Source organism: Heloderma suspectum, chromosome 11, assembly GCF_057233095.1.
Source record: "Heloderma suspectum isolate Gila_16-S chromosome 11, 16-S_ref, whole genome shotgun sequence".
Classification (NCBI taxonomy): domain Eukaryota; kingdom Metazoa; phylum Chordata; class Lepidosauria; order Squamata; family Helodermatidae; genus Heloderma; species Heloderma suspectum.
This window is the reverse complement of record NC_139468.1, coordinates 13,248,133-13,272,108: the sequence shown is the minus strand read 5'-3', so window position 1 is coordinate 13,272,108 and position 23,976 is coordinate 13,248,133. Positions and strand designations below refer to the sequence as shown.

Below are 23,976 nucleotides of genomic sequence, written 5' to 3'. Positions count from 1 at the left end.
CAGCTGCTGAAGGACAAGGAGAGGGGGATGACCAAAATAAACCTTTGATTCATTCATTCTGCTAAGCTAGAGCATATCCTATTATCTGTTTATTGCTTTTAACCATAGGCCATTGCAGAACAACAAAACACAAAAACATCTGACAGGATGAATACAACTATAACCAAGAGTAGAAAATTACACGTTTCATTTAAAACCATTCACATTTAGAAACACAACTTAGAACATCAGCATTTTAGATACACCTTGAATCTTACTAAAATTACTCACAAAATCTGACAGTGAAATCACCACTGGTAAAAACACTGAGACAGAAATAAGATAAGATCACACATGCAATTTAGAAATACTCAAGTTTAAAATGGACCTGAAAACTTGCTAAAATTCCTCACAGGGTTAGCCCTATCAGATCATTGACTCCCCCTTACGAAGGTCTTGCTCTGGTTTTCTTTGCTGTAGTCAGATGCAAGGTGACTTGTTAAGAAACGTGCTCCTGCTCGTCAGATAGCAGGTGGATTATTATATTCTGAACTGGCCGCCCTGCATTGTGATATGAGGTGAGACAAAAAAACGGTCTCTGGGGCAAGCATACAGCGGACAGCACAATAAATAGCGCATGAGGACCTCCAGACAACCATTTCCACAAATACAGAGTCTGTGATTTACAGGAATGTGACAGTACCTGCCATCCAAATGAGTAGATGGCATCTGTTGAAAACTTTACTCTGTAAAGGCCTTCTTCAAGAGTGGATAGGTAATAGTTGTTAGATACCTTGAAAACTGATGGTCTTTTTTAATGACAGCAAACCATTGTGAAGAGCGATTGTTGTAAATAGTCCCCCTATCCAGGGATAAATTGAATTTTTTGATTTGTTGGTTAAAGCTAGACTGAAAGCCAAACAGAGCTGCACGCTCTATGGAGATTGAATATAAGTTCGTTCTTTGCTGACAGGTTTTCGCCCATTACACACACACACACACACACACACACCCCGTCTCAATTGTTCGTACCAGAATTTCTTAGGGAGTCTAGAATCGGCCATTTTATTCAGTCTGCACCAGCACTGGATCTCAACAGGGCTGCTGGTGTGCCCAGAGATAAAGCTAGCATTTTCCTTATAAATCCATTCTGGAGAGCTTCCAATGAAGCAATATTACCCTCACCCCAGATCTCGGCTCCATAATGCATCTGAGCAACTGCTTTCCCGACAAATATTTTTAAAGTAGGATCTACCAGTTGGCTACCCTTGGAGGAGAAAAATTTCAAAATCTGTAGTATGGTTCTGGATACTGTCAATTTGACTGCATCATAATGTGTTTTCCAATTAATTCTTTCATTGAAATGGATACCCAGATATTTAAATGAGCTGCATTGCTCAATAAGGTGGCCATCCATTGTCCATTTGTGCTTTTTATGTCCTTTCCCAAAGACCACTATCTTAATTTTTGGGTAATTAATAGTGCGATGCTCCTTACTACAGAAAGAGCTGAACTTGACTAACATGTGTCTCAAACCTATATGATTAAGCGATAGGAGAACTACATCATCCACATACATCAGAACTGGAACCTTGCTTGAATCAAGGGTTTTTGGGGAAGAAGGCTGGAAATGCCATTTCTTGCACTACATTATTGACAAAAAAATAAATAAATAAAAAGGGAGCCAAAATGCAGCCCTGACAAACTCCCTGGCTGACTTTTATTTCTTCTGTGAGGTGTCCATTTAATCCAACTCTTTCCTGGGTGACATTATTATAATGGAGTATTTTAATTAGCCAAAGTAGTCTTTCATCAATGTTAGAATCAGCAAGCTTCTCCCAATGCTAGGTCCTATTTACTGAGACATGTGCGGAAGATAAATCAATGGAAGCTGCATACAATTTTTAAGAAGACCCTTGCATAGTTTTTTTTTAATTAAATGGTGAAGGACAAAGCATTGATCTATTGTGCTTCGACCTTTGCAGAAACCTGCATGTGCTTCATTGATTCCATTATTTGCTTCCTCCCAAGCTATTAATTTCTGTAATAGGTATTGGGAGCATAGCTTGGAAACTATGTTCAGCGGCTAATAGGTCTATAACTTTTAGGATCACATGTATTTCCTTTTCTAAATATAGGGATAATCACACTAGAGGACCAACCTGAGGGTAAGATCCCTGTTGTATTAATATCCATGAAGAGTTTGGCGAATATAGGAACCCACCATTCAGGACTGATCTTAAATATCCTAGTGGGTAACATGTCACTGCCTTGTGCTTTCCCTTTAGTTAATGCTCCAGTATCTTCCAGCACCTCCTCTGATGTCATTGGGAAAAGGAGTTCCATGGAAATGGACCAGCCAGCATGAGAATGCTTTCCAGAATATCAAACACATGTTGAGTTCAAATAATGTACCTGTATGTTGCGATGAAAAAGCCTGCTAAACCTTAATACTGATGCTTCTTCTTATGGGGTTGGTGCTACGCTAAGCCACAAATTTCCAGATGGTACAGAGGCACCAATAGCTTATTATTCAAGGACTATGTAATCTACTGAAAGGAACTTTGCACAAATTGCCAGAGAAGCCTTGGCTGCTTTGCAGGAGTCAAAAAGTTCCACAACTATCTCTATGGCCATGCTTTTGAAATGCGCACAGACCACAAGGCTCTTGTAGGAATTTTCTCTCCTGGTAAGCCTACTCCCTGCATACTATCATCTCGCATGCAGTGCTGGAGCATTCTGCTCAATGCTTCTGATTATATACTTGTCTACAAACCAGGAAAGGCAATAGCTAACGCTGACGGATTAAGTCAGGTACCACTTCAAATTCCAGATTTTGTTGTACCTCCTCCACTGAAAGTCGTGATGCTCAAAGCCCTTCCTGACCCACCTCTCCAGGTTGATCAAATTGGCTAGGCTGACTGCTTGAGATCCTGTACTGGCTCATGTTTTAAACTGGGTTTGGAGGGGATGGCCAGGTGAGGAACTGCCAGAGGAATTTAAGCCATTCAAATGCCATCAGCATGAGATGTCTGCCCATAAGGGATGCCTGCTATGGGGAAACTGTGTTGTTATTCCAGATTGTTGTTCAGTCATTCAGTCGTGTCCGACTCTTCGTGACCCCATGGACCATAGCACGCCAGGCCTTCCTGTCCTGCGCTCTCTCCCGGAGCGTGCTCAAGTTCATATTCATTGCATCCGTGATGCTATCTAGCCATCTCATCCTCTGCCGTCCCCTTCTCCTTTTGCCTTCAGTCTTTCCCAGCATCAGCGTCTTTTCCAGGGAGTTTTCTCTTCGCATTAGGTGGCCAAAATATTGGAGCTTCAGCTTCATTATCTGTCCTTCCAATGAGCACTCAGGGTTGATTTCCTTTAGGATGGACTGATTTGACCTCCTTGCAGTCCAGGGGACTCGTAAGAGTCTTCTCCAGCACCACAGTTCGAAAGCATCAATTCTTCGGCGCTCAGCCTTCCTTATAGTCCAGCTCTCACAGCCATACATTACTACTGGGAAAACCATAGCTTTGATTAGACGGACCTTTGTCGGCAAGGTGATGTCTCTGCTTCTTACTATGCTGTCTAGGTTGGCCATAGCTTTCCTCCCAAGGAGCAAGCGTCTTTTAATTTCATGGCTACAGTCACCGTCTGCGGTGATCTTGGAGCCCAAGAAAGTAAAATCTGTCACTGCTTCCATTTCTTCCCCTTCTATATGCCAGGAAGTGATGGGGCCAGATGCCATGATCTTAGTTTTTTTAATGTTGAGTTTCAAACCAGCTTTTGCACTCTCCTCTTTCACCCTCAACAAGAGGCTCTTGAGATCCTCTTCGCTTTCTGCCATTAGGGAGGTATCATCTGCATATCGGAGGTTGTTGAGAATTCTCCCAGCAATCTTAATTCCGACCTCTGATTCATCCAACCCGGCATTTCTCATGATGTACTCTGCATATAAGTTAAATAAGCAGGGTGACAATATGCAGCCTTGTCGTACTCCTTTCCCAATTTTGAACCAATCGGTTGTTCCATGTCTGGTTCTTACTGTTGCTTCTTGACCCTCATACAGGTTTCTCAGGAGACAGGTAAGGTGGTCTGGTACTCCCATCACTTTCAGAATTTGCCACAGTTTGTTGTGATCCACACAATCAAAGGCTTTCGCGTAGTCAATGAAGCAGAAATAGACATTTTTCTGGAATTCTCTTGCTTTCTCCATGATGCAGCGAATGTTGGCGATTTGATCTCTAGTTCCTCTGCCTCTTCGAAACCCAGCTTGTACTTCCGGTAGTTCTCGGTTCGCATACTGCTGAAGCCTAGCTTGTAGGATTTTGAGCATCACCTTGCTGGCATGTGAAATGAGCGCAATTGTACGGTAGTTTGAACACTCTTTGGCGTTGCCCTTCTTTGGAATTGGAATGTAAACTGACCTTTTCCAGTCTTGTGGCCACTGTTGAGTGTTCCAGATTTGTTGGCATATTGAATGCAGCACTTTAACAGCATCATCTTTTAGGATTTTAAATAGCTCGGCTGGAATACTGTCATCTCTGCTAGCTTTGTTGTTACTAATGCTTCCTAAGGCCCACTTGACTTCACTCTCTAGGATGTCCGGCTCAAGTTCAGTGACCGCACTATCATGGCTATCAGGGACATTCAGATCTTTCCTGTATAGTTCTTCTGTGTATTCTTGCCACCTCTTCTTAATCTCATCTGCTTCTGTTAGGTCCCTGCCTTCTTTGTCCTTTATCATGCCCGTCTTTGCACAAAACGTTCCCTTGAGATCTCCAATTTTCTTGAAGAGATCTCTAGTCTTTCCCATTCTGTTGTTTTCCTCGATTTCTTTGCATTGTTCATTTAAGAAGGCCTTCTTGTCTCTCCTTGCTATTCTCTGGAACTCTGCATTCAGTTGGGTATATCTTCCCCTTTCTCCCTTGCTTTTTGCTTCCCTTCTTTCATGAGCTACTTGTAAAGCCTCATCAGACAGCCACTTGGCTTTCTTGCATTTCTTTTTCTTTGGGATGGATTTCGTTGCTGCCTCCTGAACAATGTTACGGACCTCCGTCCATAGTTCCTCAGGCACTCTGTCTATCAGGTCTAATCCCTGAAATCTATTCCTCACCTCCACTGTGTATTCATCAGGGATATGATTTAGGTCATACCTGAACGGTTTAGTGGTTTTCCCGACGTTCTTCAATTTAAGCCGAAATTTTGCAAGAAGCAGCTCATGATCTGAGCCACAGTCAGCTCCAGGTCTTGTTTTTACTGACTGTATGGAGCTTCTCCATCTTTGGCTGCAAAGGACATAATCAATCTGATTTCGATATTGACCATCTGGTGACGTCCATGTGTAGAGTCGCCTCTTGTGCTGTTGGAAAAGAGTGTTTGCTATGATCAGCATGTTCTCTTGGCAAAACTCTATTAGCTTTTGTCCTGCTTCATTTTGTACACCAAGGCCATGCCTGCCTGTTATCCCGGTGATTTCTTGACTTCCTACTTTAGCATTCCAATCCCCTATGATGAAGAGGACATCTTTTTTGGGTGTTAGTTCTAGAAGGTGTTGTAGGTCTTCATAGAACCGATCAACCTCAGCTTCTTCGGCCTCAGTGGTTGGGGCATAGACTTGAATTACTGTGATGTTGAATGGTTTGCCTTGGATTCGTACTGAGATCATTCTATCATTTTTAAGATTGTACCCCAGTACTGCTTTTCCCACCCTTTTGTTGACTATGAGTGCTACTCCATTTCTTCTAAGGGATTCTTGCCCACAATAGTAGATATGATGGTCACCTGAATTAAATTCGCCCATGCCTGTCCATTTTAGTTCGCTGATTCCCAAGATGTCGATGTTCAATCTTGCCATCTCATGTTTGACCACCTCCAGCTTACCTTGATTCATTGATCTGACATTCCAGGTTCCTAAACAATATTGTTCTTTACAGCATCAGATTTTCTTTTCACCACCAGACACATCCACAGCTGAGTGTCCTTTTGGGTTTGGCCCAGCCGCTTCACTCTTTCTGACGCTACTTGGAAATACCCTCTGCTCTTCCCCAGTAGCATATTGGACACCTTCCGACCTGAGGGGCTCATCTTCCGGCATCATCTCTTGTAGCCTTGTGATACGTTCCATGGGGTTTTCTTGGCAAGAATACTGGAGTGGGTTGCCATTTCCTTCTCCAGTGGACCACATTTTGTCAGAACTCTCTGCCATGACCTGTCCGTCTTGGGTGGCCCTGCACGGCATAGCTTATGGCTTCACTGAGTTACGCAAGCCCCTTCGCCACAACAAGGCAGTGATCCATGAAGGGGTTATTCCAGATAACGACTGTCAAACCATTCTGACCACGCTGCGTGCAGCTCATCCAGGGATTGTTTGCATGAACACACTGGCCAGGAGCTATGTCTGATGGCCAGTATTGACTCAGATATTGAAAAAACTGTAAATGAGCGCAGTACTTGTCAAGCCACTAGGCACAATCCACCAAGGGCATCTATCTTTCCATGGAAAGTCACCAAGAAGCCTTAGTCAATAATCCATATTGATTTTGCAGTGCCATTTCAAGGGAAAAACTTGGTTGTGGTAGATTCTTACTCAAAGTGGCTTGAAGTAGTCTTAGACTGTGCCTCCACGACAACAGAAGGAGAAGCGAATGGAGGAGTAACAGATTTTTTTAAAAAAGGAATCAGCTTTGCTGCACTTTGGTCCATGCAGGGCTCCACGAGCAGGTTCTCTGCACCAGTAAAAATTGCTTCACAGAACATACTTCCTGGTGGGGGTGGGGGTTGGAGTGAATGTCATCTGACTGGCAGGGGCTGCTCAACCGTTAAGAGAGGCTTCCCCCCACCCACTCACACACCCTTTCTCCTTTCCCCTGAAAGTCCAGATGCACCTGCATTTCAGAAGCAAGCCCCACTGAGCACAATGGAAGGTATGTCTGAGCAGACACACATACACTTGTGCTGGGAAAGCAGGGGGGGCACAGGGATGGGAAACCACCCCCCTTTCTAACCACAGGATCTCTATAACAAAGGTGTGAAGTAGTGCCTTCCTAAGGCAATAAACCAAGCCACGGGAGAATTGCAGGTTCGGTAAAGTGCGTTTCAGGCTTAAGGGACTCAGTGATTTAAACTCTGTATTCAGTTCAGGGGGATCTCTGCAAATTCTGATGTGGGCATTCAAAGGGCAAGCCGCATTCCGCACAATGGGAGTTACTTCTGAGGAGACACTAATGGGTTTGTTGTGGGAAAGAGAGCAGCAAACCCATTGTAACCCAATGCTGCGCAGGATCTCTATAACGAAGGGTCGAAGAAGTTACTTCCTAAGGCAATAAACCAAACAACAGAGAATCTGAGCCTCGAGATCATGCTTTACAGCACTTAGGGAACTGGGCTTTAAACTGTGTCATTTCAATTGAGGGGGATCTCTGTAAATTCTGATGTGGGCACTCAGGGGACAAGCCTCACTGAACACGATGGGAGTTACTTCCGAGTAGACACACATATGCTTGTCCTGGGAAAGAGGCGGGGGGAACACAGGGATGGGAAACCAGCAGGATCTCTATAACAAAGGGTCAAAGTAGTTACTTCCTAAGGCAATAAACCAAGCAACGGAGAATCGGAGCCTCGAGATCGCGCTTTACCGTGCTTAGGGACTTTGGGCTTTAAACTGTGCCGTTTCAATTGAGGGGGATCTCTTTAAGTTCTGATGTGGGCATTCAAGGGAGAAGCCTCATTGACCACAATGGGATTTACTTCTGACTGGTTTGTGCAGGGATGGGAAACACACAGGAAACACCCCTTGACCGGGTTCACGGTGAAAGGCACACCCCTGGGCAGAGCTAGCATACTTGAGGTCAATGTGGGGGTTGGGGCACACAGCAACTATACCAGGGAGAACCCGACTTAAGGAAAAGAATCAGACTTTAAGCAGTCTCAGGAAATCCGGTTTTTCCTTGATAAGCTCCGAGGTGGCTGCTGGATGGCCATGACATCATAGATCCCTAACGACCTCAACAAGCAGCCAGCTCAGAGTAAATCGCTGGTGGAAACACCCCCCACGTACCACCACGAACAGCCACGGCAACAATCACAGCACTGCACCACTTATTCGCAACCCATGGGTTGCCTGATACTATAGTCTCAGACAATGGGACTGCTTTTACACTTGGTGAATTTAAATCATTTGCAGACAAGAACCTTATTCTGGCTGTCACCATTGCACCTCGTCATCCCCAAGCAAATGGCCAAGCTGAACAGATGGTGCAGACAACAAAAGATGCTCTGAAGCTCATTGCTGGAGGAGACTGGCCAACACGCCTTGCCAGGTTTCTCGTTGCTCAACATGTGACTCCTTGTGTAACAGGAGTCAGTCCTGCAGAGTTACTTATAGGGCGGCATCTAAAAACCTGCCTTGACCGTCTCCACCCAGATTTAGCTGAAGACTTACAAAGTAAACGGGAGCAAGCTCTGGATGCGGCCTTCTCAGCAACTACTCTCCATTCATTTGCCCCACAAGATCAGGTGTCTGCTAGGAACTATGGTGCTGGACCGAGGTGGGTTCCTTCCTGTCATTGAGGTCACTGGACCTGTTTCACACAGCGTGCAGATGGGTCAGTGTGGCATCACCATTTTGACCAGCTGAGAAGGTGTTCTGGCCAGAGTGAGTTGTCATCAGCAAAGGTAGCTGCTGAAGATCTTTCTGGAACTAATGGGTTTCTCTCACCACCGGTTGAAGCGCCAGAACCACTAAGTGATGGGAGCAATACTCCTGTCTTACCTACAGCAGTTACTGAAAGAAAGTCATCTGAGCAATCCACACCTACTAGTTGATTGCAGAGACCATGCCATGAAAGGGTACCTCCTCGTGGGTTGAAAGACTATGATAGCCAACGGGGGAGGAATGTTATGTATTCTGGGGGGAAGGGGGGGTACTGTGGGTTAGAGATTGTTTCGAACCTTGGCAGCTCCTGTAGACTTGGGAGTAGCAACAGTGGGTGGAGCTTCTGCTAAGTTCTTCAGTTCTGTGTGTAAAGGAGAGTTGTGTTTGAGGCCTGCTGAGTTTTACAGTCATTCCCTCTACCTAGACAACAGAGGTTTTCTTCATTAGAGATTTAAGGCGTAATCCTATGCATGTTTCGACAGAAAAACAGGCCTACAAGTCCCCCCCACCCCGCCACCCCCGCATGTGCAGGCAGGGATAGAAAAAGGAGTAAGACCCGTGCCTGAAACTCTGGAGAGCTGCTGCCGACCAGTGTAGAGCAGCCCCGGTCAACCTGGTGCCCTTCAAATGTTTTGGACTACAATGGCGAGCACAAGTGAGATTTTCCCAACCCAGTGCCCTCCAGATGTGCCCAACACATCTGGGGGGGACAAGTTGGAGGAGGTGAGCACAAACCAATGACGAAGGAGTGAAGGGAGAGCAAGAGGAAGTAGTTGAGAATGGAGCTTTTGACAGGCCTTCTGTCAAGCAAAGGATGTGATGCAACAACTAGGAAGACGATCGCCATGCCCAGGGCTTGCCAGTTCCTGTCTGCTTGTAGGGTGAAGAAAGCTGCACAAAACAACTCTGATTATCTCTGCTGCCAGAGCATTGTGTATATGCAACTTTCAGTTCGTGTCATTCATTCACTCATTCCTGTCCTAGAGTCGGACACGACTGGTTGGGGACACCTTTACGGCTGTCTGATTGCCGTTGGTTTAAACCCTTCAAAGTTTTTGGCTGCCGAGTCTCCCTTATCTAAATTACGGAGATGATGTGGAGCTTCTCAAAGTTCAAGGAGAATTCCGCTCCTCATGGAATTCCCATTTAGATGCAAGCCTAAGTCAGTCACATGTGCAGGATTGGCACCACATCCCTGCTGGTAAAAGGTAAAGGTGTCCCCAACCAGTCGTGTCCGACTCTAGGGTGCGGTGCTCACCTCCATTTCTAAGCCGAAGAGCCAGCGCTGTCCGAAGACGCTTCCGTGGTCATGTGGCCGGCATGACTGAACACCGGGGTGCACGGAACGCTGTCACCTTTCCCGCCGAGGCGGTACCTATTCATCTACTTGCAATTTCTTGCTTTCGAACTGCTAGGTTGGCAGGAGCTGGGACTGAAAACGGGAGCTCACTCCGTCACGCAGCACTCGGGTCTCGAACTGCTGTCCTGCCGACCTTCCGGTCTGCAGTTCAGCATCCACAGGAGCCCCTGGCTCCGCTGCTGCTCCTCCTCCTCCTCCTCGCTGTGACTGCTTGTTCACCTGCCCTGTCTGATCACGCAAGCTTTGAAAAGAGCAAGGAGATGAAGCAGCATCCGCCAAGTGTTGCACCAGGATTTGAACCAGGAACCTACGGCACCAGCAAAAAGTGCTTAGTCTTCACATAAGATGGTAAAACTGTGAGGTGGGACACTGGACTGGACTGGAAAATGTAGTCTCACGGTGGAAGAATCACATTTTTAAAATGCTGCCCAACGTAAACAAACAAGCAAAACGCCTTTCCCTGCAAGTAGAAATCTAGCACAGGAAGGCACTAGTCTAGTACCTTCCTGGCAGGCTAGCTCTTTATCTGATGGGGGTTTTTCAACCTGGGTCAAACACTCAAAAAATTGCACCCCACCGCTCTCTCAGCCTGAAGTGGCACAGTCCATCCCGGATTCTACCACGGACTAGGCAAGCGGCCCGCGGTCGGGCCTGGGTGGCCGCCCTAAAGCCCCAGCCTGCGCTCGCTTTCCACGCTCTTTGCAGGCAGACGCGCCAAGAGAGAACCCAAAACCGGCCGCCGCACTGCGAGCTTCGCACGCGGCGCCTATAAAGGCGCGGAAACAAACTGCCTTTAACTCTTGGGCTGATAGGACAGCAAGCAGCCAGAGAGCGGAGCGCCGCCCGCCGCTTCTGCGCATGCCTAGCGCGAACGGGGACGCGGGCTCTGCGGCCGAAGAGCCGTTCCCTCGGCCTCCGCGCGGGCGCATGCGCACTTCCGCGTCCTGACGCTCAAGCGGCGCCTCTCTTCCTGCCTCCTCCTCCTCCTCCTCCCCCGCCCCAGGATGGCGTTCAGGAGAGAGGCGGAAGTGACGTGCGCCTGCCCCAAGCGCGGCGAGGCGTTTCCGGTGTGAAGAAGCTTTGAGGGGAAACGGAGAAGAGAAGCGAGCGACCAGCCGAGCGACCTCGCTGCCCCCGGCCCAGGTGTGCAAGTGGTGGCGGGAGGCCTGCCGGGGACCCGGGAGGGCGTGTCGCCGCTGGGCGGGGGAGGCTGCTGCGGCTGCTGCGGCTGCTGCGCTCCCTCGCTCCCTCCTTAGGGCCGCCAGGGCAGGGGGGCGGTGAGGGGCGCCTCCCCTCCCCCCTCGCCACGCCCTCTGTGAGGGGCCGCCGCCCCCTTAACCGGCACAGGCGTCGGTTAGAAGGAAGAGGCGTCGGGGGTGTGGCTTCCCCGCCCCCAAGGTTATTTATTTATTTATATTTTACGTTATGAGCACGTCCTGCCATTTTTTCCTCTTGCAAGGAACCCAAGGCGGCTCACAGAAATATCCACTGATCTCTCACGCGCTGTAAGAACATAGGAAGAGCCCTGAGGCTGGATCAGACCCAGGGTCCGTCTAGCCCAGCATTCTGTTCCACGCAGTGGCTGACCAGCCGTCGACCAGGAGCCCGCCAGCAGGGCATGAGTGCGACAGCACCCTCCCGCCCATGTTCCCCAGCAACTGGTCTACACAGGTTCACTGCCTCTGGTACTGGAAGTGGCACATAGCCATCAAGACTAGTAGCCACTGATAGCCTTCATCTCCAGGAATTCGCCTAGCCCCCGTTTTAAAGCCATCCAGATTGGTGGCCGTCTGTACATCTTGTGGTAGCAAGTTCCACAGTTTATGCGCTTTGTGAAGAAGTACTTTCTTTTATCTGTCCTGAGGCTCCCACCATTCAGCTTAATAGGATGACCCTTGTTGTTGTTCAGTCGTTACGTCGCGTCCGACTCTTCGTGACCCCATGGACCATAGCACGCCAGGCCTTCCTGTCCTCCGCACTCTCCCGGAGTGTGCTCAAGTTCATATTCATTGCATCGGTGATGCTATCTAGTCATCTCATCCTCTGCCGTCCCCTTCTCCTTTTGCCTTCAGTCTTTCCCAGCATCAGGGTCTTTTCCAGGGAGTTTTCTCTTCGCGTTAGATGGCCAAAATATTTGAGCGTCAGCTTCAGAATCTGTCCTTCCAATGAGCAATCAGGGTTGATTTCCTTTAGGATGGACTGATTTGACCTCCTTGCAGTCAAGGGGACTCGTAAGAGTCTTCTCCAGCACCACAGTTCAAAAGCAGCAATTCTTTGGCACTCAGCTTTCCTTATAGTCCAGCTCTCACAGCCATTTTCACAGGGAAAACCATAACTTTGATTATACGAACCTTTGTCGGCAAGGTGATGTCTCTGCTTCTTACTATGCTGTCTAGGTTTGCCATAGCTTTCCTCCCAAGGAGCAAGCGTCTTTTAATTTCATGGCTTCAGTCACCATCTGCAGTGATCTTGGAGCCCAAGAAAATAAAATTTGTCACTGCTTTCATTTCTTCCCCTTCTATATGCCAGGAAGTGATGGGGCCAGATGCCATGATCTTGGGGTTTTAATGTTGAGTTTCAAACCAGCTTTTGCACTCTCCTCTTTCACCCTCAACAAGAGGCTCTTGAGATCCTCTTTGCTTTCTGCCATTAGGGTGGTATCATCTGCGTATCTGAGGTTGTTGATAATTCTCCCAGCAATCTTAATTCCGACCTGTGATTCATCCAACCCAGCGTTTCTCATGATGTACTCTGCATATAAGTTAAATAAGCAGGGTGACAATATACAGCCTTGTCGTACTCCTTTCCCAATTTTGAACCAATCGGTTGTTCCATGACTGGTTCTTACTGTTGCTTGTTGGCCCTCGTGCAGGTTTATCAGGAGACAGGTAAGGTGGTCTGGTACTCCCATCTCTTTAAGAATTTGCCAGAGTTTCTAATGATCCACACAATCAAAGGCTTTAGCGTAGTCAATGAAGCAGAAATAGGCATTTTTCTGGAATTCTCTTGCTTTCTCCATGATGCAGCGAATGTTGGCAATTTGATCTCTAGTTCCTCTGCCTCTTCGAAACCCAGCTTGTACTTCTGGTAGTTATCAGTTCACATACTGCTGAAGCCTAGCTTGTAGGATTTTAAGCATAACCTTGCTGACATGCGAAATGAGCGCAATTGTGCGGTAGTTTGAACGCTCTTTGGCATTGCCCTTCTTTGGAATAGGAATGTAAACTGGCCTTTTCCAGTCTTGTGGCCACTGTTGAGTGTTCCAGATTTGTTGGCATATTGAGTGCAGCACTTTAAAAGCATCATCTTTTAGGATTTTAAATCGCTCAGCTGGAATACTGTCATCTCCGCTAGCTTTGTTCTTAGTAATGCTTCCTAAGGCCCACTTGACTTCCCTCTCTAGGATGTCCGGCTCAAGTTCAGTGACCGCACTATCATGGCTATCAGGGACATTAAGATCTTTCCTGTATAGTTCTTCTGTGTATTCTTTCCACCTCTTCTTAATCTCATCTGCTTCTGCCTTCTTGTCCTTTATCATGCCCGTTTTTGCACATAACGTTCCCTCGAGATCTCCGATTTTCTTGAAGAGATCTCTAGTCTTTCCCATTCTGTTGTTTTTCACGATTTCTTTGCATTGTTCATTTAAGAAGGCCTTCTTGTCTCTCCTTGCTATTCTCTGGAACTCTGCATTCAGTTGCATATATCTTCCCCTTTCTCCCTTGCTTTTCGCTTCCCTTCTTTCCTCAGCTACTTGTAAAGCCTCATGACAGCCACTTTGCTTTCTTGCTTTTCTTTTTCTTTGGGATGGATTGAGTTGCTGCCTCCTGAACAGTGTTACGGACCTCTGTCCATAGTTCCTCAGGCACTCTGTCTTTCAGATCTAATCCCTTAAATCTATTCCCCACCTCCACTGTATATTCATAAGGGATATGATTTAGGTCATACCTGAATGGTTTAGTGGTTTTCCCTACGATCTTCAATTTAAGCCGGAATTTTTCCAGAAGCAGCTCATGATCTGAGCCACAGTCAGCTCCAGGTCTTGTTTGTACTGACTGTATAGAGCTTCTCCATCTTTGGCTGCAAAGGACATAATCAATCTGATTTCGATATTGACCATCTGGTGATGTCCATGTGTAGAGTCGCCTCTTGTGCTGTTGGAAAAGAGTGTTTGCTATGATCAGCATGTTCTCTTGGCAAAACTCTATGAGCCTTTGTCCTGCTTCATTTTGTACACCAAGGCCATGCTTACCTGTTATCCCGGTGATTTCTTGACTTCCTACTTTAGCATTCCAATCCCCTATGATGAAAAGGACATCTTTTTTTTGGTTTTAGTTCTAGAAGGTGTTGTAGGTCTTCATAGAACCGATCAACCTCAGCTTCTTCAGCCTCAGTGTTTGGGGCATAGACTTGAATTACTGTGATGTTGAATGGTTTGCCTTGGATTCGTATTGAGATCATTCTATCGGTTTTGAGATTGTACCCCAGTACTGCTTTTCCCACCCTTTTGTTGACTATGAGTGCTACTCCATTTCTTCTAAGGGATTCTTGCCCACAGTAGTAGATATAATGGTCCCCTGGATTAAATTCGCCCATGCCTGTCCATTTTAGTTCGCTGATTCCCAAGATGTCGATGTTCAATCTTGCCATCTCATGTTTGACCACCTCCAGCTTACCTTGATTCATTGATCTAACATTCCAGGTTCCTAAACAATATTGTTCTTTACAGCATCGGACTTTCTTTTCACCACCAGACACATCCACAGCTGAGTGTCCTTTCGTCTTTGGCCCAGCCGCTGCACTCTTTCTGGCGCTACTTGGAAATATCCTCTGCTCTTCCCCAGTAGTATATTGGACACCTTCCGACCTGAGGGGCTCATCTTCCGGCGTCATCTCTTTTAGCCTTGTGATACGTTCCATGGGGTTTTCTTGGCAAGAATACTGGAGTGGGTTGCCATTTCCTTCTCCAGTGGACCACATTTTGTCAGAACTCTCCACCATGACCTGTCCGTCTTGGGTGGCCCTGCACGGCATAGCTTATGGCTTCACTGAGTTACGCAAGCCCCTTCGCCACAGCAAGGCAGTGATCCATGAAGGGGAGGATGACCCCAGGCTCTAGTATTTTGAGAGAGGGAGAAAAATGTCTCCTTATCCACATTCTCCACACCATGCATCCATGATCCTCCTCTTCATTTGATCCTCACAACAACCCTGTGAGGTAGGTTTGGTGAATGACAGGCCCAAAGTCGCCCAATGAGCCTCATGGCCAAGTGGGGATTAGAACCCGTGTCTCTCCAATCTAAGCAGTCTAACTGCTACACTACACTGAGTATTTATTCATTTATTTATTTATTGTGTTTCTATGCCATGTGACCTGAGCCAAGTGAGGCGGGTTACAAAAAATTCAGAAAATAAAATTAATCATAAACAAAGATATAGTCCAGAGTTAAAAAAAACAACAACCGTACAAACCCTAAGTGCAATTTTAAAAGCCAAATCAAAAAGATGTAACTTGAGCCCCTTCCTGAAGGCAAACACAGTTAGGACCAATTGTAACTTCAGAGGGAGTGTGTGTCAGAGTTTGGGAGCAATGCAGCCAAAAGTCTCCAGCTGCTGTTATTAATCTAGTGCTGTCAGTGTAAATGGAGCCTTACAGGGTCAGGTAGGTAAAACAAGACAGGTCACCGCCCCAAGGAACTTGCCAACAGCAAGGACAAAAACGTTGGTGGAGTGTCTGACGAGGGTTGGAGAGATCCAGATCCAAATCCCCTGCTCAGCCACAGAAAAGCTCACTGGGTGGCCTTGGGCCACTCTACTTTCTCAGCCTAACCTACCTCACAGAGTTGTGAGGGTAAAAAATGGGGGTGGGAGAGAACCATGTACACTGCCTTGAGCTCCTTGCCAGAAAGGTGGACTATAAATGCAATAAATAAGATATTTACTTGCTGTTCAGTCGTGTCCGACTCTTCGTGACCCCATGGACCATAGCATGCCAGGCCTTCCTGTCCTGCGCTCTCTCCCGGAGTGTGCTCAAGTCCATATTCATTGCATCGGTGAATATTCTAGCCATCTCATCCTCTGCCGTCCCCTTCTCCTTTTGCCTTCAATCTTTCCCAGCATCAGGGTCTTTTCCAGGGAGTTTTCTCTTCGCATTAGGTGGCCAAAATATCTGAGCTTCAGCTTCAGTATCTGTCCTTCCAATGAGCACTCAGGGTTGATTTCCTTTAGGATGGACTGATTTGACCTCCTTGCAGTCCAGGGGACTCGTAAGAGTCTTCTCCAGCACCACAGTTCGAAAGCAGCAATTCTTTGGCACTCAGCTTTCCTTATAGTCCAGCTCTCACAGCCATACGTTGCTACTGGGAAAACCATAGCTTTGATTAGACGGACCTTTGTCGGCAAGGTGATGTCTCTGCTTCTTACTATGCTGTCTGGGTTTGCCATAGCTTTCTTCCCAAGGAGCAAGCGTCTTTTAATTTCATGGCTACAGTCACCGTTGTGGTGATCTTGGAGCCCAAGAAAATAAAATCTGTCACTGCTTCCATTTCTTCCCCTTCTATATGCCAGGAAGTGATGGGGCCAGATGCCATGATCTTCGTTTTTTTAATGTTGAGTTTCAAACCAGCTTTTACACTCTCCACTTTCACCCTCAACAAGAGGCTCTTTAGATCCTCTTCGCTTTAATATGTCCATAGTGTCTTAGAGAGCAGGTTGCAAAGGGAAAACAGGCCCCTTTCTTGAGGCACTTACAAACAGTAAGGGTTGTTGGTGTCACTTGCTTCTTCCTTCAGTTCAAGAATTGAGATGATGATGATGGTAATGGTAATGATGACTACTAGTAGTAATACAATGCACAAGATAACTTAGAAAAAGTTATGAAGGCAAAACACGGGCAAGCCCCTACCCTGAGGATCCTACAAACAGGAGACTGTTAGTGATGGATCTTGTTGCTTTGTTCAGCTCAAGCACTAATCATCATCACACACTCAGAAGTAATTCCCACTATACTCAGTGAGGCTTACTCCCAGGAATGTGTTCATAGGATTGTGGCTTTAATGTGGCTTACGTTAAAGGCTCGAAGTTATTTTTATTGAAATACTTAGTTATTTTTAAGGTGTGATAACTGAATAGCATATGTTTCCCTTTCATCATTTAGATTTTTAAGAGGGGTTGGGGGGAACTGAAGGCACTGAAATACTCATATACTAAATAAATAACCATACTTATTTCGAATAGTCATCCTGTCTTCCGGCTACAAGAGCCCCCAAGTGGCTCAAAATATAGATGAAAAGCATATATAATACCATCACAATAAAATACAAAAGAACTGAAAGTTACAAACCACAGCAACACTAAACCATTTGTAGCAGCAAGGTACAAAGTTAAAACAATCCAAAAGCCTGGGGAAATAGGAATGTCTTGACCATTTGCCAAAAGGCTAAGCGAGAAGGAGCCAACTGAGCTTCCCTAGGAAGGGCATTCCATAGCTTTAGTGCCACTATGACAAGGATATGCCCCATGTTCCAGCCGACTGTGCCTCTGAAGGTAAAGTGGCGTGGTGTAAGTCGTGATGGCCACCAAGTTGGATGGCTTTAAAAGGGGGTTGTGCAAATTCAGTGAGGATAAGGTTATCAATAGCTACTAGACTATATGCTACCTCCAGTATCAGAGGCAGTATGCCTATGTACACCAGTTGCTGAGGAACATGGGCAGGAAGGTGCTGTTGCATTCATGTCCTGCTTGTGGGTTTCCCATGGGCAGGTGGTTGGCCACTGTGTGAAGAGAATGCTAGACTAGAGGGACCCTTGGTCTGATCAATCTTAAGGCATTGGTAAAGAGAGGGCAGTCCTGTGAGAGAAGGAAGTCCTTCAGATAATTTGGATCCAAACCATAAGGCTTTAGAGGTAACTGCCAAAACCTTGAATTATGCCTGGAAACAAATTAGAAGCCAGTGTACCTCACATACTGTAGCTAAAGAGCTCTGCACATAAATATATGTGCTGCTAAGTGATAGTCACCTGGCGGGGGGTGGCTGGAGGAGAATGAGTTACAACTTTGATTTTAATCTGACCAGCTGGTTTTGTCTCCAATTCATTCATTATATTGCTAATTATTTTTATCAAACAATGTGCTTCTAAAAATGGAAAATTTTCAGCAGAAAAATCTAGCATTGAAAATTTTTTTCTTACCCATCATATTCTGCCCAAGTATATATTCATTCATACCGTGTCCTCAGTGTACATAAAAAAGAAAGATAATCATGCTGGCTCCTGAGAAAAAGCCCAAAAACCACAGTTGGGTAGTACCTTTATTAGGACCAACTGAAATGCCACAAACAAGTGTAAAAGCTTTCTAGTTATCCAGAACTCTTAAGCAGGCTACAAAAAGCAGAGGATGGTGGAAAAGTCCCAACATTTGTGTGACAAATGTGTTTGGATCACCTGGGGCTTCATACCTTCCCTTTCAGAGGGGTAGCAACTGGAGATGGACGAATCAGTCTATTTCCGGTCTATGTCAGTTTTGCAAGTCTTGGTTTATAATTTCATTCTGTCCCATTTCCATATCAATCTCTGAATTTTTGTAGCATTTTTTTCTGCATTTTATCCTAAAACATGCATTTTTATGAGCATTTTGCTTTGTTTTTGAGCCAAGGAGATGTGTGAAAACTGAGAAGACAGTGGTAGAGCATTCAGAAGGCCCCAGGTTCAATCCTGAGCATCTCTGGTTAGGGCTAGAAAAACTCCTGCCTGAAACCCTGGGGAGCCTCTGCCAGTCAGTGTTGGCACTACCGGGCTAGATGGACCAAGGGTCTGACTCTGTATAAGGCAGCTCCCTATATTCTGATCCTCATATCATTCCAGGAAGTGTAGAGGTCAATTCATCTAAAGACACAGACCGCATGAAATCCTGAAGCATCCCTGGTAGCAGCTGTATCGCTCTGTTTCAGAACAAATGAAAAGTCCTTGTAGCACCTTACAGACAAACAACAATTATTTATTTCATTTCTATACTGCCCAGTAGCTGAAGCTTTCTGAACAGTTCGCAACCATTCACAAAAAATACAATAACATTGTACAACATTTCATAATACAACATTATGATAAAACATAGTCTAAATTGTTTTTACAACAATTTAAACAGCTAAAAACAATTCCAATAAACAATTCCAATAAGCGACCTGCTAAAGACAGCTGACATAAGTGCCCCATCATAACCCATTAAATGCCTGGGAGTAGAGGGCAGTCTTAACCTAGCACCGAAAGATGACAGTGTCAGTGCTAGGCGAGAGCTTATTTCACAGTCGGGGGGCCACCATTGAGAAGGCCTTCTCCCTTGTTGCCACCTTTCAACTGGCATGCACTTTTATTGTGGCAGAAGCATTTATTGACTGAAGCCTAGTTTGTCAGGGGCACAAAGCATGTTCAAATGTAGATATGAAACAAGGATAATGTTTTATGCGTCTGAAGAAGTGGACTTCATTTCATGAAAGTTTATAGTACAATAATGTCTTGTGGTACCTTAAGACTTGTTTCTGCAGTTCCTTGTATTTTTGCTTTTTCTTTCCTTTTCTTTTTTTCCTTTCCTTTTCTGTCTAGGGGGCGGGGTGCGTGCATGTGCACACTCATTGCTGTCCTTCATCTATTTCTCTCTTTCCCGCTAGTCCTGTACTCTCTTTCTTTTACTATCTTCCCCGTCCCTCCCCACCCTATGCCTATCCACTTGCTGTCCCTTCAGATTGCATTGACTTTGTGTTATGTAGCAATTTGTTTAGTATAGGTGTGGTGACTGTTAAAATGCTTGCAAAAGCGTTATTGAACACTTTCCTTTGGTGGTAAAGACCATCCTAAGTTTGCAGTGCTGGAAACATGTTATGTTATAATGATCTGCCTACAGAACTCTTTTTGTGGTAAGCAGAGTAGTGTGGGCTTAGTATGTGATGGAAGAGAGAATGATCAGTAGCTGATGAAAAGTCTTAACAATCACGTTAAAATCCAAAAAATTTGAAAAGACTTTAAAAAAAAGAAACCTAACTGGTGTGCAATAAGTTGCATTAGTGCTAAGTGTCCATGAAACCTTTGAGTCTTCCAGGGAATCAGCTTCATGTCTTACAGATTTCTTATTTAATACCAACTTTAAAGGTATGGTAAGCATAATGATTTTAAAGTTGGCATAGCCAATTAAAATTATTTTTTTCTAGCTTCTAATTATATTAATGCAAAAACAAAGACTACAGAATTAGATCAGGACTTGTTTAGATTAGGACTTGTGCTTAGAGGTGAAACTTTACTTATTATTTAATACCAACTTTAAAGGTATGGTAGACATAATTATTTTTGCTTCTGAAATCGCTAAAATTCTGTGACAATTCTGCATGTAGGAAGTCTAAAGGGATGAAAACTGAGCTGCAGAGCTGGCAATATCACGACACAAGATTTGCTGTCCAATGCAGACATTTTTATGCCGTCTATTTCACCTTCATTTTGCAGTGATCAGGAAAAAATGGCTACAGATTGGCTTGGAAGCATTGTCTCAATCAACTGTGGAGACAGTCTTGGAGTCTATCAGGGAAGAGTGTCTGCTGTGGATCAGGTCAGCCAGACAATCTCCTTAACACGCCCTTTCCATAATGGAGTCAAATGTTTGGTACCAGAGGTTACCTTCAGGTAAACGTACCTTCTGTCTGCTTTCTTTGGGCTTTGACCATTGGCTTCTTGAGAGTTATGAACCAATTCTAAAAATATGCCATGAGCCAGGAGGCTGCTTCTGATATTTGGTGCATGTCATTCACAGTTGTATTTTCTATTTTCAGGATTCTGACTGATGCCAAATTAGTATGTAAACACACTGTCTTTTTCTGTAGCATTTTTTCCCTGAAATGGATACGTTCAATTTTTTTTTAAAAAAATGAAGCCATCTCTTGAAAGACCTTGGTATATGGGGCTGTCAGTTTAAAACAATTTAGGTGATGGTATTTATGTGCCTCCTGTGTATGTATGTATTTATTTTTTACATTTTGATACCACCCGTTAGCCAAAGCTGTCTGGGTGGTTTAAAAGACAAAGCTTAAAATCATAAAATACAATAACATAGTAAAATAAATAAGACCATAAGTTTAAAATAGAATAAAACCAAAGTAGTAACCAAGATAAAAGCCAGCAGCAATGTGAAGTTCTAAAAACTCACAAACACATTTTTTAAAAAACGGAATGACTAAAAAGCTTGGGAAAATAAAAATCCCTGCCTCAGAGCCCTCTGCGCATACCAGAAAGCTTAGGGTGGATGAAGGTAACAAGAGCAAATAAGAGATTGGCTAGTAAGCCAAGATACTTGTCAACCCTGGCTTGGGTGAGCATTCTTTAATAAAAAAGCCTTTCTGCCTTTATTTTTTCCCTGCTGTTCATTAGCATGGGAAGCAAAATTCTGTTTGTTTCTACTAGTCCATATGTAGTAAGACAGTGGAGTGTCTTCCATTGACCTGCTCTACTGATTATTGTAACAATGCTGATTCAGATCTTCACAGCTGGAGCAAGTTTATGAAAGCAGCAAGATCAGATAGCTGTACATGACAGCCACATGCTACCTGTCTCTTTGCTTCCGGTTACAAGGGGCTGACAACTGTAAATTGATCGTTTGCCTGGCATAAAAGTAAAATAGTCTCCAAAGCAAACAGATCAACTGTCTGGGGATGGCTGCGTTTTATGAATTTATCTTTGCACTGCATTGTTTGCTTATGAGATAGCACGTAATAGACAAGCGGACACAAAAGACATGCAGTACTGTTGGCTGGAAAACCATTGGCAGTAAAAACTGAGTTACTTATGTAAGGAAAGGAACTTGTCTTTTCATGTCAAATCAAATAAATACAATTTTAGATGTGGAACCTCCATGTTCAGATGCAGTATGCTACTAAATACTAGTTGGTGGGGGCAACAGCCAGGGAGGGCTATGGCCTTCATGCTGTGCCTGTGAGCTTTCCAGAAGCACTTGGCTGGCCACTGTGGAAAACAGGATGTGGCCTAGAGATGGAGCTTTGTTCTGATCCAGTCCTGCTCTTCTAATGTTCTCTGCCTTCCCTTCACACCCCTTCTGCCCCTTTCCAAACATTTAAGTACTTCTACGAGGGAGTTTGGGTGCTATGTTTTAAGAGTAGTGCTTTAAAATGGCAAATCCCAGAGAAGGGATCTATAGAGAATTTTCTTGCCTGCACTATTTGCAGCATTTCCAGCATGGGGAAGAAAGCATATAATGGATGGCTTGGTGGTCTGTTTGTGTCTAATGATGTGTAGTGACAAATTTTGAAAAACTGGCTCTTGGCCCATATTTGTTAATATGTGTTGATTCCTGCAAGCTTGGTATTTGGGGTGGGGCAATTGCCTGTACTGTAACTAAAGTGTCAATAGTTACTGATAGTTACTGACAGTTACTGTTACTGACAGGTTCTAACAACATCATTTTCTCCCCAGCTAAATTGCCAGCCAGCTGCCCTTATGTTCCTGTAGAGGTTGGCACTGTTGCAGAGTCATACTTTGGGCCTTTTCCTTTGTTTAGGGCAGGTGATATTACTGAACTGAAGATCCTGGAGATTCCAGGCTCTGGTGATAATGGGCAATGTGGAGATTTTCAGCACACTGACCTTGGTATTGCTAGTACTGGATGCCCAGGGGGGGCCAGCCAGAATGGCACTGGCAAATTACTGAAGAAACCCGGTTTGCCTAGCAGCGCCCCACAGAATATTCCCAAGAGGACAGATGTGAAAAGCCAGGATGTTGCCATTTCCCCCCAGCAGCATCAGTGTTCCAAGAGCTATGTGGATCGGCATACGGAATCCTTGAATCAGTCCAAAGGCTTCCGTCGGAGGCACAACTCATGTGAGTATATTAGCTGTGTGGTACTCTTCTTTCTTTTTGTCTCTGTGCCTGTGCCATGTTGCTATAGTTCAGATTATGCATTGCTACTGACATTTTTGTGTCCATGCTGCCCATCACCATCTCTAGGAGCTCTTCCACTGGGCCAGTAGGCTATAAGTTGATTTTATCTTAAGATTTTAAAGCAATCTACAAATACTCAAAGTGGGCTCTAGCATTGGCTTCCATATAGTCTACTTCAACCAGGCCACATATGGGGAGCGTTGGAGACATTCTATTAGTATGCTGACAAAATCAGGAGTCACTCTCCTCCCTAGAATGGCATAAGTACTGAAGAACACGAGCAAGTGGGAGGGAGCCGCCTCCTTGCTGGCATTTGACTTTCCTGACAGCTTCCAAAGATGTGTACAGCTAGCCTGAGACTGGGCATACTAGCAAAGAAGCAATACTTCATCTTGCTCATACCTCTCAGTCCCTCATTACTGTCCAGGTTTCCACCATAGGAAGACTGTGACTGCAGCACTCAAACAAGATAGGGGAACCGTCCCCTTGCTGGTGCAATCCATCTGTCTTGACTTCCCTCCTGTCTTTCAAAGTTGAGTGGGGAACTGGACCAAGGGCTCAATTTTGTATGTAGTGTCTGTACCACCCTCACCCCACCCCCACCGCGTTTCAAGAACTCCAGAGAAGAGGAAGGTGGAGAAGAGGTTAGCAGCTGGCAGAACTGAAGCAGCCTGTTGCTGGGCCCTAGCTATTTCACATGGCCATTGTATCAGTATAAAAAGGATAAAAACGTAAGAGCTGTGCTGGATCAGACCAAAGGTCTATGTTGTTCAGCATTCTGTTTCCCACAGTGGCCAGTCAGATGCCATGGGGAAGCCCACAAGTAGGACATGCGTGTAATAGCATCCTCCTATTCATGTTCTGCAACTGATATTGAGAGACATGCTTCCTGTGATACTGGAGGTGATATATATTGCCACCGTGACTAATAGCCATTGATAGCCTTATGCAGAAAGGGTTTATGCACCCTCTGTGAAAGGAAAACTTAGAGTTGCTAGTCTTTCTCTCCATAACCAGAAGATTATGAAGATTATTGCTTCTTTTAACCAAACCCTTTCTACACT

The 23,976-nt window shown here is 45.2% G+C and overlaps 1 protein-coding gene across 2 annotated transcripts in view; it reads left to right on the top strand.

Annotated features, from left to right (window-relative positions):
• The first annotated feature begins 11,041 nt into the window (after positions 1-11,041).
• EDC3 (enhancer of mRNA decapping 3) overlaps positions 11,042-23,976 on the top strand; it is a 33,883-nt gene continuing 20,948 nt past the window's right edge. Inside the window, exons 1-3 of one of the 2 annotated variants that reach the window (XM_084816898.1) lie at positions 11,042-11,129; positions 20,471-20,647; positions 22,533-22,852. In XM_084816898.1, the coding sequence (XP_084673024.1) occupies positions 20,484-20,647; positions 22,533-22,852 (484 nt within the window). In that variant the 5' untranslated portion in view covers positions 11,042-11,129; positions 20,471-20,483. Of the gene's footprint in view, positions 11,130-20,470; positions 20,648-22,447; positions 22,853-23,976 lie in introns of both variants that reach the window. The other variant, XM_084816899.1, reaches the window with a different exon arrangement.